The sequence below is a fragment of the Aspergillus nidulans genome, chromosome VI (assembly GCF_000011425.1).
Source record: "Aspergillus nidulans FGSC A4 chromosome VI".
Taxonomy (NCBI): Eukaryota; Fungi; Ascomycota; class Eurotiomycetes; order Eurotiales; family Aspergillaceae; genus Aspergillus; species Aspergillus nidulans.
The window spans coordinates 2251531-2269456 of NC_066262.1; the positions used below are offsets into that span (position 1 = coordinate 2251531).

General features: G+C 51.7%; 7 protein-coding genes across 7 annotated transcripts, besides 1 other annotated feature; 6 read left to right on the forward strand and 1 right to left on the reverse strand.

Moving 5' to 3' along the window:
- Positions 1-17926: part of a sequence feature (contig 1.51 915..1114266(-1)) that runs on past both edges of the window.
- On the forward strand, positions 437-3697 carry ANIA_10350 (uncharacterized protein). Its single transcript, XM_050612586.1, has 7 exons — positions 437-547; positions 598-827; positions 888-1196; positions 1245-1875; positions 1937-2033; positions 2081-3218; positions 3269-3697. Exons 1-7 carry the CDS (start codon positions 454-456, stop codon positions 3500-3502), a joined length of 2733 nt encoding a protein of 910 aa, XP_050468494.1. The 5' UTR covers positions 437-453; the 3' UTR covers positions 3503-3697.
- ANIA_10360 (uncharacterized protein) lies at positions 4173-5235 on the forward strand (the record flags this gene model as incomplete). Its single annotated transcript, XM_050612587.1, has 2 exons — positions 4173-4233; positions 4370-5235. The coding sequence occupies 2 exons, from the start codon at positions 4173-4175 to the stop codon at positions 5233-5235; spliced, it is 927 nt and encodes a 308-aa protein (XP_050468495.1).
- Positions 5471-7135, forward strand: trm5 (tRNA (guanine) methyltransferase; the record flags this gene model as incomplete). The annotated part of the gene is made up of 4 exons (XM_050612588.1): positions 5471-5845; positions 5896-5997; positions 6045-6122; positions 6174-7135. Exons 1-4 carry the CDS (start codon positions 5551-5553, stop codon positions 7133-7135), a joined length of 1437 nt encoding a protein of 478 aa, XP_050468496.1. The 5' UTR covers positions 5471-5550.
- Positions 7416-8573, forward strand: ANIA_10362 (DNA-directed RNA polymerase II subunit RPB4). The gene is made up of 3 exons (XM_050612589.1): positions 7416-7678; positions 7779-7906; positions 8001-8573. The coding sequence occupies exons 1-3, from the start codon at positions 7485-7487 to the stop codon at positions 8126-8128; spliced, it is 450 nt and encodes a 149-aa protein (XP_050468497.1). The 5' UTR covers positions 7416-7484; the 3' UTR covers positions 8129-8573.
- ANIA_02944 (nitrogen regulatory coactivator tamA) lies at positions 10892-13204 on the forward strand (the record flags this gene model as incomplete). Its single annotated transcript, XM_655456.1, has 2 exons — positions 10892-11379; positions 11473-13204. The coding sequence occupies 2 exons, from the start codon at positions 10892-10894 to the stop codon at positions 13202-13204; spliced, it is 2220 nt and encodes a 739-aa protein (XP_660548.1).
- Positions 13506-15353, reverse strand: ANIA_02943 (putative serine/threonine protein kinase rfeA). Its single transcript, XM_655455.2, has 2 exons — positions 13965-15353; positions 13506-13901 (listed from the first exon to the last, which is right to left on the reverse strand). The coding sequence occupies exons 1-2, from the start codon at positions 15156-15158 to the stop codon at positions 13749-13751; spliced, it is 1347 nt and encodes a 448-aa protein (XP_660547.2). The 5' UTR covers positions 15159-15353; the 3' UTR covers positions 13506-13748.
- ANIA_02942 (alpha/beta hydrolase) lies at positions 15873-17516 on the forward strand. Its single transcript, XM_655454.2, has 2 exons — positions 15873-16957; positions 17030-17516. Exons 1-2 carry the CDS (start codon positions 16544-16546, stop codon positions 17351-17353), a joined length of 738 nt encoding a protein of 245 aa, XP_660546.1. The 5' UTR covers positions 15873-16543; the 3' UTR covers positions 17354-17516.

Sequence of the window (17926 nt, forward strand, 5' to 3'; positions counted from 1 at the left end):
CCCCGGGGCCCGTTTGGGACTCCAGATTGTTCGTCATCTCCTTTTGCTTTTCCTTTGGTCCTCTCCTGACTTCTCTTCAAGCTTCACCCTCGTTTCTTTCTTCGACTTTATGATTCAATAGTATCTCTATTATATTTTCAGCTAATATTGGAAATCAAGAACACACCTTATACAGAGCGCCTAAAACAACTAAGGTTTGCCCGACCGCAGACGTCATTTGCAACGCCCACGCTAAATAGGCAGACGGATTCCGTCCTTCGGCTTGATCCAGACGCAGCCGACCCTGTGCTTAGCCTCGATCATTACGCGCTTTCTGCTTAATCCACCGCGGATCTCTTTATCGGGAATTTTTGGGGTTCTGCTCGGTCAGCTTACTTCATAAGTACCCAAGCCCCCATAGTTGGGGGCTCTCTTTCTCTTCAGAATATCCACCTGGCCGGTCAATTGCGCACTATGCACGCGACCAACGGAGTTGTCGACTCGCCTACCCCTCGCCAAGATGGCGACCTTGGCTATAAGCCAGTCCTGACTGGAAAGCAAGAACACTGTCGGTCCCTCAATATACAAGTTGTCGAGAGGGGTTGCTGACTGTGACAGATCTCAAGCGCGAACTCATCGCCCGCCAGGTCCAAAAAGAGATCTCCGAACTAAACTCCCCAACCGCCCTTCGGCGCTTTGGCGCTCCCTTCAAGTCGGATTTCGGAGAAGTCGCGCCTATCGATTCTGAGCTTCCAATCCTTCGATATATATTCGTTCACCATGTTCGAAATTTCCCATTCTTAGATCAGGCACGGGAGAAAGAATTTTGGCAGGACAAGCTGCAAGTGGTGCGTGCCGTGTTTTTGCCTCTCTCGACAGAACCGGCGGAGCTGACAATCTGGACACAGTTTCTCGAATCATTTGCGAACAAGAATGTTTCGTCCTCTGAAGACCGACTGGAGGAGACGAAGCGAAGAAAGTTGGCCCGAAAGTGCGAGAAACTCGTCGAGCTGATGATGGTTTCCGGTATCCCCACCGCATCTGGCTATGAGGAGCGTATCCAGTTTTCGGAAATGGAGGTAGTTGACCGTGGTGCTAATGAGAAGGGGCTTCTTGTCAATATGCCGGAGGGGAATGCGATTAATGGCTGGGATATCAATGTGGCTGCTGTGCGGGTAACATCCGTACGGCGGACGGTTCGACATCATCAACATGCGGTATGTCTAGTATACCCTGGACTAATACATCAAACTAATAATCGGCAGGAATTTATCATCCGCGTAAGACGGAACGGTCAGCCAGATATCTTTGTAGCTCGACGGTTCGGCGAGTTTGTCAAACTTCAAAAGAGGTTGCACACCGAGATACCGGGCAGGGCGGTGCCGCCCCTCCCACGAAAGAACAAATCATCAACAGCATCAACACTCTGGGGCGGTAGCACCGCGGAAGACGATGAGTCGTCTCTCTCGTCCGTCTCGACCCAGGATATTGGGCCTCCAGAGGAGACTCGTTTATCCCGCAACAGTCTGGCTCCGTCGGATATTGTTCAACGCACGCGTTCAAGATCAAGGAGCTCAGTAAGAAAGTCTCCTAGATCGTCTGCGGAGGTACCTAGAGAAACTGTGCTCTACCGAGAAGAGCAGCGGATTTCGCTTCGCGCGTTCCTTCGTACACTTCTACAGAACAAGCGGATAGCCGAGTCAAAAGCTTTAGAAGAATTCCTTACTGCAGACCCGTTTGTTCCTGGGCAGGAAGAGACGCGTGACATGGAACGACGGAAGGAAGTCGACGCTATCAGGATTGAGGAGCAAAAGCGATTCTACGAGATTGCCCGTGAACGGGCGGCAGAGCTGGATGTGTATATGGAAAAATTCCGTCGAGATATTGTAGAAAGCAGTAAGTCCAGGTCTCCAGGAACCTGGCCAGGGGGCATAACCACGCTAACATACGTTGTCAGATGGGTTGACAAAGCTTTTTGCCGAGATCCGAGAGAAACCGACGGTTGAAGATTTGAGCCCTCAATATCAGAAGTTTGCGGAATGGTTGCGCATTGAGTACGTGATCCTGTCAAACTATCACGTTGCCTCTGCTAACTGATTAGGGTTGCGGCTACTCTGTACCATCTTTTCCTGGCCGAAGACAATTCGGCAGAGCTCTTCGCGCAGGCCAAACGGATTCACTCCTTAGTGCCCTATACCTTGTTAAAGAATGTGATCCGCATCGCCAACCCCGCCGCTGTAATGACTGGCGTTTTGGACCTCTTCCTTGCCCAGCCTTTCGGCTCCCGGTCTCTTCTGCAGCGAATATTCTCCATGACATTGCATGATGGCATTAAAGGATTCCAGCGATCGATCGATGCCATGGCTGCTAAAGTTGACGATCCTATCATCTCGCAGAAGCTGAAAGCGTTCACCGAGGCAGACGAGGCTATCAAGAACGAGATTCGTCTTGAGGCTGCCGAGGACGATGTGGACGTTGCTGTGGCTATTCTGCGATCAGATTATCTGCCATTTGAGCTGTCGACCGAGCAAATTGGCAAGGTCTTTAATTCATACGTCGCCTGGAATCACGCTGTAGAAAATGTGGACGAGGAAATGCGGGAGGGCGCGCAGTGGTTCGCTAATGTGAAGCAGTTGCTCAAACTATACACGCGACAGACAGACAAGGCGAAGATGCTCAGCATCATCGAAGAACCAGTGACGCTCCAACTGTTCCGCGATCTTTTCACCATCTTCTATGAGCCTTTGGTTCGAGTGTACAAGTCAGCGAATGTTTACAGCAGTATCACCGATTTCGCCAAGTTTGCTGACGACGCAATCGCTGTGATTGAAAAGTGCCAGAGGCAGGATATTTCCGCCGACCCAAACCAAACTGTTCAAGCCTTTATTGATCTCTGCGAACGGCACCAGAGTAGTCTCTACAAGTTCGTCCACGAGGTCCACCTGCACGATAACGGACTGTTTGGGTCCCTGATGGCATGGATTGAAGATATTCTTCAATTCCTGCGTAACGGGCCAAAAGGCGGCAAACTCGACATGAACGCGCTGTTTAGCGGTGCCAAGGACATGGGTCAGATTGACCCAGCCCTCGCTCGTGAGGAGATAGATAAACTCATAAAGTGGCATGAGGATCGCAAGCAGTGGCACCTCAACAAGACTCGCCAGAAGATGGCCGCTGAAGGAACGGCTAGTTCTCCATTCCAGACCAAGTTCAAATCGAGCGACTTTGGTTTGGATGAGGTATGTATAGGACCTTTAAAGTAAGTCACAGATAAACTAACAAGAAACAGGCCGACCTTGAACATCTCGCCATTTCCGACGAGGATTCTGATCACTCCGATGACATCGACGCCGAAGACGAGGCAGAAGAATTAGACCCGATAGCTGTTGAACGAAAACGACGGTCCCGGCAACAGGACCACTTGCGCCGTACAGCCGGAGAGCCCGTCAAACCGGAAGTTCACGAGATCCTCAAGCTGTCCGACTCGTTTGGTGTTCTGCTCCGCCAGGTGTTGGCGGACTGAGGTCGCCATTTCGTTTCGTTCGTTCTGTTGCGATACCCACTGCATCTATTCATATACATCTTGAAGTTGCGAAGTTTGTTGTTTCGGCTCGCTTTTACAGTATTTGCATTGCAGGCTAGAGTAGACTAGGGCATACAACATCTGGTTGCATGGCATTATATTCCTATAGAAATCAATGGAGGGCATTTGACGTCGCATTTCGCGCCTATCAGTAGTTTCAGTAATTTCAGGCCTTCGCGAGATTATGTTCATAAGCTAGGTGAGCCTAAATGCCATCATGCTGATGCTTGGCGCGGTAGGCATGATGACCCTTGAATAACAGCCAGAGGCGTTCTCAAGTGAGCTCACTGTCGAATTCTTAATACTAGAACTGGAAGGATATCTTTGCGATATTGAAATAGAGCCCGCACAATTCGTGGTTCAAGCGCCGACCGCCTCAACTCGATAGTTTCCATAGCGACCATCGACATCTTTCACTGTCGCGCGATCAAGTGGCACCGTAAGTTCAGTTCTTCGTTCCACTATTTATCTATTGTCTTGGATATTGTTGATCCTGTCATCGTCATTCATCAGAGTTGATGATATCTCCCCATAAACCTTGTCATGGTGGAGGGACACCGGCCTCCCCTCGCACCGCCGTACCTACGCGGGGTCTCCTACTGGATGGTATATGGCGATGCAACTGTCCCGAGCGACCACCAGCTCTGAAGCTGCAGACGAGGAATCATGGAGTAAACCATGGGCGGTGGTGTATTTCTACCTACTTCCTCTCATTATCTATTTACGCACAACTAATCCCTACATTACCTACCTTGACAGGCGGCGATGTGTACCACAGACTTAGAAGCTAACGACATCCTTGACCAGTTTACACCTGCCAGAAAGACCAGCAACACCGATGCAAGTTCTTTCTGTGGACTAGTGACGCTGAGGCCCGCGAGAAGCTAGTGCTCCTATCGAACTCGCGCACCGAAGCAGTTCCTTCTGGATCCTCGTCTCCAAGCCCAACACCGCACACTCCATCCTCAAAGACTGCCTCTGCCCAAGGAAGCGCAGAGGGTCTATTAACGCCGCGAACCGGCTACAGGGACTACAAAAGGTCGCGAGTGGATAACACACCAGCAAGCGCAAGCGCGAGCGCCAAAGCTCGCATGATGGCTGAAGACACAGATGAATTCGACTGGAGCGACGGGCTGCAGGATGAAATGGAGAAAGTAATTGAAAGCAGCCAGCCACTCCGACAGCCGCAATTCGGACCTCCGGCGCGCAAGGCACCGCAGACGGCAGACGTGACCAGTCCGGCAAAGAGGAAGAGATCGGTTGACGATGAGGGTGCGGGAAGATATGGTACAATGACGCCGGGCGGTTCCGTGCGTGGAACTGGGCCAAGTAATCAAGGAGCGCCGTTCCTCACGCCCTCACCGGCTCGGTATAGAAATGCTGGACAGGGTCCGGGAGTTGGGGAGTCGCCGCTAGCGACATCGTCTGACCTTGCGGTGCAAGTATTGCGGATACTAGAAAAGCATGGCGGTGATGTTCCGGCTGGGGCAGGGGAGGAGTTAAGAGAGTTGTTCAACCGGCAGGAGATGAAGATGAAGGGCGTATTGCGGGGACGGGACATATCGCGGGCTGCGCTGAAGGACAAGGATGAGCAGATTGTGAGGTTGAATGAAAGAATTGCAACGTTGGAGTCACAGCTGCAAATGGAGCGCACGGTATGGGGGAGTAAATGATATTCTTTGAGGATTTGATACCCTGGTACATTAGCATGGTGCTTTTATTCAGGCTGGCCTTTCGCAAGGTATAGGTTAATTTAATAGCCGCAGAGTGGTCACTTAGAACAACGTAATTTCGGAGGGGTTCATGGAGCAAATTCAGGTATGATTGATGTCGATCACGTGTGCGATAAGATCGTTGAAAATAAGTTGTCCTGGTCCTTAAGAGAAAATCCTCAGCAGCAAGTTCGCAGGTACCAACCACGAAACGAACGAGGCAGAAGATTATAACTTGCCTAGAAGCACCTCTTTGAAAAACTGCAGTTCTGTTTAATGGCCCAAAGTACTGAGGACAACACCAGACGTCCGCGCCCGAGCGACCTCCCCGAGATGTTTCGACCCCCCGTGAACCGCGCAATGCGGGTTCTGGATCGATCATTCTTCAAAAAAACGGTACCGCTCTCCGCTGCGACAATATTCAAGAATTCAGACATCTCAAGGGTGCGACGGGCGTTGGAGCAGAGCAAGGATATTCTCGCATTACCGCGCTTGAATACGATCCAGGACATTAAACAGGATGATGTCGTTAAAAAGTGCTTACTGCTTAAGGAGACCATTAGGCATGATGGTATGATCTGTGAATGCTGTTATGTATGGATATTGGTTAACGTGCCGCAGATACTGCGACATGGTCGCCGACTATTAACGAGTTGGTTGATAATGGGGTTGTTGGTGTTGGGCCCTTCGATCTGACGCTGGACTACGACTATTGGCTTCACTGTGAGTACAAGAGGCTACAAAAAGTAATGGAAGCTGACTTTGGCTAGCCGATATTATTAGTGCCGTTCTACCGGAGGAACTACTCGAGGAAGTTCCGCAGGGCTTTACGCAGGTGGGACATGTTGGTAAGTCGAGCAAAACGCCTTGTGCTTCTGCTCTGGAGAACTGACCAATAGCCCAACTGAACCTCCGCGAACAATTCATCCCGTGGCGACACCTTATTGCACAGGTCCTCCTGGACAAGAACCCAACGCTTCGCACCGTGATCAGAAAGACCGAGGATGTGGGATCGCAAAGCGAGTTCCGGACGTTCCCTTACGAGCTCCTTGCTGGTGACTCAGATATGAATGTTATCCAGCATGAACAAGACTGCGAATTCCGCTTTGATTTCTCTCGCGTATATTGGAACAGCCGCCTCCATACAGAGCACCAAAGACTCGTGGACCTATTCAAGCCAGGCGAGATGGTATGCGATGTGATGGCTGGCGTTGGGCCATTTGCAATCCCCGCTGGAAAGAAGAAGATTTTTGTCTGGGCCAATGACCTCAATCCGCACGGGTACGAGGTGATGCAGGATGCCGTGAAGAGGAACAAGGTCTTCAAATTTGTCACCCCGTTCAACCAAGACGGAAGGAGCTTCATCAGGTGGTCTGCTAGAGCCCTCCAAAAATATGACCCAGTGACAGTGACCATCCAGCCAAGAACAAAGCGGACGAGGGACGCCTCCGGTCAGGTGAAAGAGACCCAGCCACCTCTAGAAGTATACACCCGTCCGAAAGTCTTTCACCATTACGTGATGAACCTCCCGGGAAACGCCCTTGAGTTCTTGGACGCTTTCATTGGCGTCTATGCGGGTTGCGAGGAACTGTTCGAACCACACACCAAGGAACAGCTCCCCATGGTCCATGTGTACTGTTTCTCAGGCCACTCGGAGAACGAAGTCGACGACCATATTGATATCTGCAAGCGCATGTCCGAGAGGCTGGAATACCCGATAACAGTAGAGGACCGCGTTGGAGGAGCTGGAAACACAGAGCTGGAGCTTTCTATCCATAACGTGAGACTGGTTAGCCCTAACAAGCAGATGTTCTGCGCGAGTTTCCGACTTCCCCGCGCGGTTGCTTTCAGGAAGAAGTGAGAAACCTACATTATGCAGTGGATGATAGAATTCTTGGCTTTGCATAGCACGAGGCGTTTGGTTGGGCTCTCTTCTCCATCATAGACTAGAATTTGCTTATAATGGCATTGATTCTCGCTTCTTTAGCTATAGCAGCCTTGAAACTTGTACAATCGCGGGCTTATGCTGTAAGCGGTACTGGGTTGACCGCCTTTTTCTGCCGCGATCGCCTACCGTGGGCCTGGAGAGTTTTCCCGCCTGCGCATCAGGTTCACTATTCATCCTCAAGATCAGCGAAGCCATCACAATCTTTGTCGAACCACTCCGCTGTACTCCCTTAGAGGCATACAGATTCCGACTTCTGATCACCATGAGCGGCGTCAACCTCCCCCCGGCTACCCACCGCCAGCGCGCTCCCCCGCAGGGTGAGCTCGAAGCTGCCTCAACACTCAAGCTCGGCGCGGACCAGAACACGCACACGTTATCGCTGTCCGAAGCCCGTCTGGTTATTGACAAGGTTCTTGAGAACAAGCGGAGGGGAGGGAAGAAATATGAGGAACCGGAGTGAGTAGTCCGCCGGTCCTGCCGTTTCTACCTGCGATGTAGAACTTGCAAGCAACTTGCGATAAGATAGTAGCAGATAACTAACGGTATTACCACGTAGGAACCTCATAAAAACGCTGGAGTACCTCTCACTTTTTGCCCGATTCAAAGACGAGGAGAATATCAAGGCAGTTGAGCGACTGTTGAACTCGCATACGGAGTTGGAGATGTTCGAGAGGTCACAGCTCGGTACGCCACCACATCGGCCACTCTCTCCTCAATATTGAGATGCTATCTCTTCTGCTGATATGGGCAGGATGTTTGCTGATGCGTTAACAAATAGGAAGTTTATGCTGCGATAACGCCGATGAAGCGAAATCGCTTATCCCCAGTCTGCAGAATAAAATTTCTGATGGGGAGCTGCAGGAATTGCTGGACGAGTTGACGAAGCTGAGAAACTTCACAGAGTAGTTGATTGGTCTTTTTCTCTTCCAGACTAGCCCTGCTCTGTCTATTACCAGTGCCTGGGCGGTGATGTGATATGGTTTCATAGCATGGAGTTAGGAGTTACGCGTATCAAGGGCCGAAAACCACCAAACCTACCTTTGAAAGGCTTGAAAGCTTGAGATGGATCGTAATCTGGACACAGATCGTTATTGGACACAGATCGTTATTGGACACAGATCGTTATTGGACACAGATCGTAATTTGGACACGGAGCCATTGAATGATGCCAGAAGCTAGATATCTAGCCTCGTTCAGGTATACCTGCATCTGAACAGTTCGACGATCAACATCCAGGATCGCCTGATTATCAGTAATCAGCGCTTACAGAATCGTGTGTTGCAGATTGAGCTCGTTATAATTAGAAGCGATCATGCATATATGCTGGGCTTGGATTATAGTATGAGGCTGGTCCGTGCATTTTGATAGGAGGCTCTGGGGTTGATATCGATATCGATAACCATAACTTGCTTTTTCCCCTTGCTTTCCACTTGCTTTCCACTTGCTTTTTCCACATGGGAGATTACCAAACCGAGTCATGACACCCAGAGCTTAACCCTCGACTCCTAACCTTATTATGTCCAACCCGACTTTCAAAATCATATATGCTATGATCCACTATCTATGCCCTCGATCCAATAACAGTCTGCAACAAAGAGCTGTGCACTAGATCAAGAGGGTGCTCCGGCGTAAATACCCGAGGCATGCATCCCAGCCACTCACACGCTAGAGTGATAAGACCCCCTGCCTAAGCATGTAAGGAAAGGAAGGATGAGACTCCGGCTAAACCGGGGTTGCCTTAATTTTGCCTTTTTACAGATGTATGGCGTGGTCATCGTGGTCATGCTTCTTCACCTTGCGCAGCAGGACACAGATGCGCTCTGGACTTAATTCCCTCATTGCTGCAGTGTGATAGTATCGATCAACAATTAAGGGAAAAGAAAAAGAAAAAGAAAAGAAAAACTCCGTCGTCGTATCTGCGCATAGATTAAGCCAGCGCCAAGCAACAAGACACATTTCCCGAAGCGGAGCTCCATACTCCGGCGGTGCAGCGGCGGCGGAGCCTTCGAGTCCCCAGACCTGGTTCCGAGTTCTTCCTCGAAAGCCACGTTGAGCACGTTGAAATTAGATGTTGGATTAGCAGGTAGGAATTAGTAATGGGATCGCGTGTCGACCGCGGTTGAACCAGCGAGCTCTCAGATGAAGGTCAGCGACCGCAGCACCGGAGTGCTGCCCAAGTCTCCGAACCAGTCGTAGTCGACTCTGAAGTTCAAAGCCACAGCTAAAAACCGGGGCTGCGAGTGTGTGGGGAGGCGCCGCAATCCTGCAGGGCCGATCCCCGTTACCGGTTTGGCGCTAGGCCCGATTGATATTCTCTCACGAGTCAGAAATGGATCTTATTGGACGACATGTAGTGTTATCGCGACCGGTGATTGGATACAAGCACAATTAGGTAATGGAGTCGCCCAGTCGGGTGGTTCCAGACGAAAATCAGACCCAGCACCAAACCGCGGGCTCGGAGTTAAGGTCAGCCATGAAGTCATGCAGCGTTCAGTTCGTGCATCAAAACTGACCAGCGATCTTGGACGGCTGGTGCTGCAGGAGATACGGTTGATTGAAGCGAATGATAACTGCTGATGTTGAAACCTGTACCAGAACCAATTACTTCAGCGTTAGGTAACATGAGCCCGCGTCGAGAATTCCTGTACGTAATACCAAGCCCGTTCCGGCAACAGCCAATCCGGCGGCCCAATCAGGCGGAAGCGCCTTATCTCTGGCCTTTGAGCGCGCAGAAGCAGGAACCGTCAACACGGCCATACGACGGGATTCTCTTACGTGTGGAAATTCAAGCTCACCTGCTATTCTCGTGTGAGTCGTGTCGCTGCCGGATGGACGGGCAGCACGGTTGAATCTTAGAGATCTTATAATGATGTTCTCGGGAGCAGAGCTGGCGGAGTGTAGTGTTGGTCATTTTTCTTCAAAGCGTTGAGGCTTTTTCCCTTCAACCCATCTCGCTCCGTACACAGAACAACCAAAACATCAGAACATCCAGAAGAGCAGAACAGCAGGAGCAGAACAGCAGAACAGCAGAACCAGAACAGCAGAACCAGAACACAGTAGGCTGCGGTAGACGGCTCTAGTCTCATATTGCATTCCATAGAGCCTCCGATTGCGCTCATAGATCGATCGTCTCGACCCTCATATTCCCTTCCCGGTTTGATACCATTATACCATTACGTCGTTGGTTATCATTATCATTATCAACCTCGTCACTCGGCCTCCTGCCCGTCGCCTCTGATAAGCATTTCCGCCTCAGTTTCGACGTGGCAGGCTCCCTGATCTATCCAACCAGCAGACCAGGTTCTTGATCTCAGACTGTATCAGACTATCTGACTGTATCTGCCGGGTGTACTCATTGGCTGCCTGCGCGGTATCTCGATCTCCCCAGTCCCCGTTCCTCCGTACTGTTCGTGGACCACATTCGTTCTCCAGCACTCCCAGACCACATTCTCCAAGCACCCCATAACAGACCCTTCTGGGGTTTGCCTGGCCCTGGCGGATTCCCGGCACTCGGGACTGTTACGTGACGGAATCTGGTCGGGTCCGTCCTGTTCCTATCAAATTATCGATTCCCTAATTCTCTTGCCAATATTCGAGGGCGATCTCCGCCCTATCTTCTTCGTCTTCTTCTCCCTACTATCTGTGCACTTCTCTATCGCGGTCTCCTGAATGGCTGCTGTTATCACGCTCCAGTCGTCCTCGACGGCTGGTCTCCAACAGGGCTCTCCATCTGACCGTCATCTCCTTCGGCCGCTGCTGCAGAATAACCCTCAGCAACCGCCGCTACAGCAGCAGCCGCTTCAACCACAGCAATCCCCCTCTCCTGCCCCCATTGGCACCCTTCCTCGTCTTCCTGCACTGGGCCGGGATGGACCGAGTTGTGACGCCTGTCTGCGCAGAAAGAGTCGGTGTGCTATGAACGAAATGGTCAACAAGTGTTATTCGTGCGACTTTCATCGCCAGGACTGCACCTTCACCCTATCATCATCGTCAACCACCACAACAACCATTACCACGACCGCGACCAGCGCGAACAGCGCGAACAGCGCCAGCAGTGCCAGCACTGCCGGCACCAGCCGTCCAAGCACGGCTGACGTGCAGTCTAAAAAGCGTAAACTGGACGATATCATCAATAGTGATGCGGATTCTCCTAAAAGGTAAAAGCCATTATCTGATGCGGTTCGAGAGCCGATCTCGGATATACTTTATCAGAGAGAGACTGGGGCGCTAATTGTTGCTATCCCCGCCAGGTTATCGACCGTTTCTAAAGCTGACAGTGCTCGTTCGCCCTTGAGTGAACACCCGCGGTTCAACGCCGTCTCATACTGGCATCAGACCACCCAGCACATCGGCCTCACTACCGAGCTGGAGCCCGCCCTACTGGCCTACCTTCCGGTAGACCAGAACGACGAGAGTATCGTTGCTGCTTCGCGGGTACGGAAACTCAGCGACGACGGCACTTTTATGCGTGTCGTCAACACCATGTCGCATGCGGATGCTCCGCAGTCCGCCACCCTGGTCTCCATCGAGAGCCTGGTTGCTCCCTATGGGTCCACCTTGGTAGAGAAGTTCTTCGAGCACATCCACCCGACCTTCCCAATTCTGATGGAAGATGTCTTCCGCCAGTCGTACAGAACCAGGAATGGCATCTCTCCACTTTTACTTTCTGCTGTCTACGTCCTGGCCCTCAAGTTTGTTGACATCGGACCAGCCTCGCAGTCCGCGCGGCGGCCCGACGCCACTCGTCTTGAGGCCACTGCTTTGAGGCTTCTTAATGAATCTCTACCATATGCATCAATATCGACGATCCAAGCGGGGCTGTTACTCATGCAAAAGTCGACGTTGGCAACCGCTGCTTTGAACGCGCAATTGGTCACCGCTGGGTTTGAGCTCGGGCTTCACCAGGATTGCTCCGACTGGCGGATGGAAACCTGGGAGAAGGGCCTGAGAAAGCGTCTCGCCTGGGCACTTTACATGCAGGACAAATGGTCCGCAATGGTGCACGGCCGGCCATCACATGTCGTTTCCTCCAACTGGACTGTGCAGGATCTCGTGGAAGAAGATTTTACTGACGCGTTCGCCTCGACCGCATCCCAGCCGGAAGACGCCCCTGTAGGCCACGGGCCGCTTTTCTTCTGTCATCTAGTGGCCCTGACCACCATTCTCTCCGATATCCTGGACCGCTTTTACACCCTCCAGTCAATACAAGAATTTAAAGCCGCGGGCAGCAACCGAACCCGTCTCATCCTAGAACGCGCCAAACCGGCCCAAATCCGTCTCAAGGAATGGTTCGCGCGTCTACCTGCATCCCTCAAACTAGACTCTACCACCGACCTCTTTGAGAACATCACGGAGGAAAATGCCCGCAACGGCGCCCTGCACCTCTCCTACTTCGCCACCGAAATCACTCTCCATCGCTGCATCGTCCGCTCCCTCTCTCCAGATTCCACGGACGCCTACCTCTCCCACATCTGCCGCTCCGCCGCAAAGACCCGCCTCATCTCAGCAATGGACTTTGTAAACCGTCTCCGCCCGCCTCACCTTCGCTCCTTCTGGCCCGCCGCATCCAGAACCCACTTTGCCCTCATCGGCTCGTTCGGCATCCTCCTACGTGTAACAGCGCCGACCAAAGAAGAAGCCGAGTTCTACCGCCTTCGGCTCTGCGAGTACCGCTGGACCCTGAGCGTCAGCAAAAAGGACGCCGAATTCCTCGAGTTTGCGCTCGAGTCTCTAGACAACGCAACGGATCTAGATCATCATGTCCCTGCTAAACCAGGAATCGATGAGCTGATGACCAGCTCGTCAAAACCATACATTGCTTCTACTTCGGCCAGATCGGGGACGACGCAGGAAGAGGCGATTCTGGATTTGGACCCGCGCTCTGGGACCGGAGGCACCTCCTCTGTTATCTCGGGGCTGGCTTCACCGGCTACCTCGGTTAGTGAGGAAAGTATGCACGATGCGGCTGTTGCTCCGATGTAACCTTGCCACCAACGCCCATCACCCTTACTTACTCCTACCCTTACTTACTCTTACCCTACATTCATGCCTAATGACCTCCCGCTTCGACCCGACGCAAGCTTTTTACGAACATTCTCCCAAAGCTAAGCCTTACATTGATACCTCATGTTACGATCTGGATGATCGTTTGTCCGCTTATGAATGACTTCCCTGGATGGAACGCACCACGCACGGATGGATGAATTGAATACTTCAACTTGGATTTTGACCCATGTATATATTTCTTCATGACGGGATGTTTATAGATCGGAAGGATGGCTTGATTGAATGGATTTTGGATAGATTTATACCATATCGTGTATACACTTCATTCATGATCGATAATTTATTTGCTCCTGTAGCTCAGCAGTGTATCAGTAAAGAGGAGACAAAATGTAACCGTCCCAGAAACGCCAGACAATCACAAATTCGGGGGATATATTATAATATATGGAAAGTAGTTGAATGACAGGTGCTGTAAGAAACGAAGCCCGCAACGAAGTCCGGCTCTCCAAGACGGCACGAATCAGGCCGAAAATCCATTAGACTCTGCTTGGGAATGATCAAAGATACAGCAGTCAATGTTCTGAAGCCACTCTGAGGAAAGAATCTCAGTCGCGATAGGTCGCTTCCCAGGATCAGTGCTTAACATGGCGTATATCACTTTGCGGCCCCGTTCCTGTGGACAGCTATTAGTGATCCGGTGTCCAGACGCAAGTAAGATGGGAAAGGTGAGGCATACATGGCACGAATCCTGGATAACAGTATTCGTCTTCTCGGCCTTACGCTCTTCGACATACGCCCTGAAGCCCTCGTCCTTCTCCGTTGCCGCTTTCCACAGGTTCCTTCCTGTCCTCATAGCGACGTATATAACAGCCGCGGCCCAGATATCGAGGGCTCTGGGGTCGGATCTGGACATGTACCTGTCGCCCTCGTCAAGGTATCGCTCCGGGGCAAGATACGGTGTCGGTTCTAAGCTGCGGCGTTCAGTTTCCGCCAGGTCATTGGCATGCTGAGAATCATCACCATCGAAACGGACGCGCTCGGCATTCGCAAAGTCTGAGATCTTGAGGCAAGCCCTGTGTGTCAGGAGGAGGTTCTCCGGCTTCAGGTCGCGGTGGGCGATGCCTGATTTGTGAAGGTAGGAGATGCCACGAAGAAGCTGCTTGAAAAGACAGTCTGCCTCTTCCGAGGGTAATCTGTGCGAGGGACCAGCCGTGATCAGGGAGTGAAGATCCCCACCCGCACAGTACTCCATGCAAGCGGCTAGATTTCCTCCGCCGATGGGGAGGAGTTCGAAGGTCGAGACGACGTGCTGGTGGTGCAGATTGGCGACGACGGCGAACTCCGCATTGACTTGTTTTGTGTACTCGTCCGTGCTCTGACCGGGACTGCGGCGAAAGACCTTGATGGCATAGTAGCGATCCAGCGGCGGGCAGTACTGGACTTTATGCGACTGGAGGATCACAGCGTGGTCGCTCAGGCCTGTGATCTGGCGGATCTCGCCGTATTTGCGAGTGATTAGTGCCATTTTGTCCTTCTCGACGGGCTGGTCTTGCTTTGTGAGGTTCTTCTCTGCCCAGTGCTCCCAGTCCTCGCGCTGGGATATTGAGCTTGTCGAAATGGAGCTTGACCGGCTCGTTTTTCCTAAGCTGACGTACTCGCTCAGGCTTTCCCACGCCCAGCTTCCTCGTCTTGAGTTGGGCGGATGGAAATGCTGATGCGGCGGATTATGGGCACCATCTTTTGCAGCAGATCCGATACTGATGTTTCCTGTTGAGTACTTGCGTCCGGACTCGATGCTTGACCCATAACCATTTCTGGGGAGGTCGGCTTCGTCTGTATCGACAAGTTTGTTTGTTATAGGGGGGTGGCTAGTCTCCTGGACGGAGTGCCGCAGGAACCGCTGCAAGAACGGCTGAAAGTCTTTAGGCATGCTGAAGGCAAAAGAGCTAGGAATAGATCATGGAGCTAGAGAAGAGGAGGTGTTAGATATCTGGACTGTGGTGGATACAATAGGGCTGAACAGTCTTCTTATATAGGGCTAGCCACCAACGCCGGGACAGGTGCGCTGGTCAGTTCAGTCAGTGGCGCCGACATCTTCCTCTTCTTCTCATGGTCACACTGAGAATGGTGTCAAATGACGGTCTGGATTGCAAGTTGCGAGTGGCGAGGTCTTGGTAGATGTCATGGCCAAGAAATGATCTCCTGACCCAAGGCTGGGCTTTCTGTTCAACCACATCGCACAGACACTTGATGCCTTGATGATTGGCTAATATGAGCCCGTTGCAAAAGACGGTGTCGCCAGGCTACAGAGTAACCATGTCTCCATAGCCGAAAGTAACCAGATATGGGCTTCAATCATCAATAGGCCAAGTGCCAACACCTGAAGCTTAGTCAAAGAACCATGTTGGCCTGCTGAAGATGAGCTTGCCACTGCACGCTGCAAGCACAGCAGTACAGCTGCTGCTGGGCGGCACTGGGCTTGACGATATTGAAGTAGTACGAAACTGGAAATTTTTTTTTTTTTTTTTTTTATATTTTCCTTATATATATGTTCAGGGGCGCCTCACCTGTCTATTTCTGCCCAGATAGGTATGTACTCGCCTCTTCGAATAAAACTTTAAAACGCAGCTAATATGCTGATCAAGGCACTTCTATCTCGCCTTCTTGCTTGCGAATCCATAGTAACAGGCTGTGCCTGGATTTTCTCCATTCGCAGTCATCGCGGTCATCTACCTTGATCCGCCGATCCGGCGACGGTATCCCCATCTCACCAGTTCAATCCTGGTCTTCACGAGATAATAAAGGATGGGCCGAGGTAAATATCTAGCGACTGAGGGGTCAGTCAGGAAAACTCAGCATCTGAAGCCGGTTGAAGAGGACAGACGGTAAAAGGCCAACATTAGCCACCAACAGACTCACTGTGGATAGATCTCTTGGTGGGCATGGAGGCTCGCAGGCGCCCTGGCAAAACAACCGGCTTGTTAGTCCAACAGACGTGACGCGGCCTGCACATATGGCTGATGGGCCCCGGGTTCTGGTCACGGCCTCTGGACTGGCATTCAGTCTGGTTGCCATTTCTGTCTAGGATCCGGTGCAATTCACCCATTCCTTTGCACGCCATTTGTCCAGACGTGAAGCTCGGAGAGGTTGAGTTAGTATTAGTCTATTTAGTTGGCCGCAGTCCTGTTGAGCGTCCGCATCAAATCCCGCTAAGGGTGGAGCGAGCGGGAGCGCACTGTTCTTAAACAGAAGGTCTTGACTCAGGCGCCAGACAAGTTCAGTCCTCTCGAAAAAAAAAAGGCCAAAAAAAAAAAGATGGCGACGAAGCCTACCATTGTCTTCTCGATTGGCGCGTGGCTGACACCTCCTGCCTTTAACGCTCTTCGTGCAAAGCTTTTGGAGAGATGCATTCCATCTGAAGCGCCCCCGCACCCTTCTATCGGCGCCGAGCCTCCAAATAAAACCCTCGCAGATGACATCGCGTCGCTCAGCTCGGTGTTGAAGAAGCTGGTGGAAGTGGAAGGGAAAGATGTCGTGGTCATCGGGCACTCATACGGCGGCGTGGTTGCCTCCAGTGCGGTAGAGGGCCTGGCAAAGGCAGATCGCGAAACAGCTGGTCAGAACGGCGGTGTTGTTAGAATTGCTTATATGGCTGCCTTTGTCCTTGATAAAGGCCAAAGCCTGCTGGGTATGCTCGGTGGCCAGTATCTGCCTTGGATGGAGGTGAAGGTGGGTTCAATCAGTCTCTCCCCAATCCCCCAAAACTAGAGCCAGCAGTGTGTTGACTCGCGCGTGAACCAGGATGACTATGTTTACTGCAACGCTGGAGCTGAAGCTGCTATGCATGACTTGACGCCAGAAGAGCGACAAAAGTGGTCGTCCGAGCTGGTGCATACCTCACGCGCTGTCTTTTCTGGAGCCTCCACATACGAACCCTGGCATCGAATTCCTTCCGCTTATGTTCTCTGCGAGGAGGACCTAGCGCTTCCGCTTCTGTTCCAGGAGATGATGGCCGCTAAGCTTGAAACTGACCTCACGTATCGACTCAAAAGCTCTCACTCGCCGTTTTTGAGTATGCCAGATAGTCTGACTGACGTTCTGGAGGATCTGGTTAGCAGAGTTTGATCCGGCTGGATATGAGCCTAAAGACAAGGTCGACCGGCAGTGTTCTCTGAGTAGGTAACCCAACTTCAGATGCATGAAATGGCTCTGAGCCTTGTTAGGGCAGTTGAGCCATCCTGGATATATATAGTTCGCATAAATAGAAAATGGCTGTGCGCAATCACTGGACAGCATCACCATCGTCTTCTGATTAGTCCTGTAGCGCAAGCTCGGCTATTCTGGTTGAAGACCAGTAGCGAAGTGAGAAGAGTCGGGGAACAGACAGATCTTAAAGCAAATACACTAGGGCCCCGTGAAGCGCTGCTCCTTTGCTTCAACTTCAAGTGACCAGTTTCTAGCACCCGCAGTGCTCAATGCTTCGAGTTGCTCGACGCTCACTGATAAATCCCGGCGAGGACGGTGCAGCCGGCAAGCTCAAAAACGGATACCGGTGGACTTGCTCAATACAAGGCATTAGACCTTGCAGGCGTGGTCCAGGATCTTCAAGCTCCAAGAGCGCTCCGTCACTCACAATACTTGTCTCGGTTACTTATGCCAGCCGCACGGACTCAGTCTGGGAGGATCGTTAGCGAGACC

Bases quoted from the DNA above. Each gene is read 5' to 3' on its own strand.
- ANIA_10350 (XM_050612586.1), top strand. From the start codon at position 454: ATGCACGCGACCAACGGAGTTGTCGACTCGCCTACCCCTCGCCAAGAT. The intron at 1,197-1,244 runs GTATGTCTAGTA...AATAATCGGCAG, and splicing joins TTCGACATCATCAACATGCG to GAATTTATCATCCGCGTAAG. The intron at 2,034-2,080 runs GTACGTGATCCT...CTAACTGATTAG, and splicing joins GCGGAATGGTTGCGCATTGA to GGTTGCGGCTACTCTGTACC.
- ANIA_10362 (XM_050612589.1), top strand. From the start codon at position 7,485: ATGAGCGGCGTCAACCTCCCCCCGGCTACCCACCGCCAGCGCGCTCCC. The intron at 7,679-7,778 runs GTGAGTAGTCCG...ATTACCACGTAG, and splicing joins AAGAAATATGAGGAACCGGA to GAACCTCATAAAAACGCTGG. The intron at 7,907-8,000 runs GTACGCCACCAC...GTTAACAAATAG, and splicing joins GTTCGAGAGGTCACAGCTCG to GAAGTTTATGCTGCGATAAC.
- ANIA_02943 (XM_655455.2), bottom strand. From the start codon at position 15,158: ATGCCTAAAGACTTTCAGCCGTTCTTGCAGCGGTTCCTGCGGCACTCC. The intron at 13,902-13,964 runs GTATGCCTCACC...AGCTGTCCACAG, and splicing joins TTATCCAGGATTCGTGCCAT to GAACGGGGCCGCAAAGTGAT.
- ANIA_02942 (XM_655454.2), top strand. From the start codon at position 16,544: ATGGCGACGAAGCCTACCATTGTCTTCTCGATTGGCGCGTGGCTGACA. The intron at 16,958-17,029 runs GTGGGTTCAATC...CGCGTGAACCAG, and splicing joins TGCCTTGGATGGAGGTGAAG to GATGACTATGTTTACTGCAA.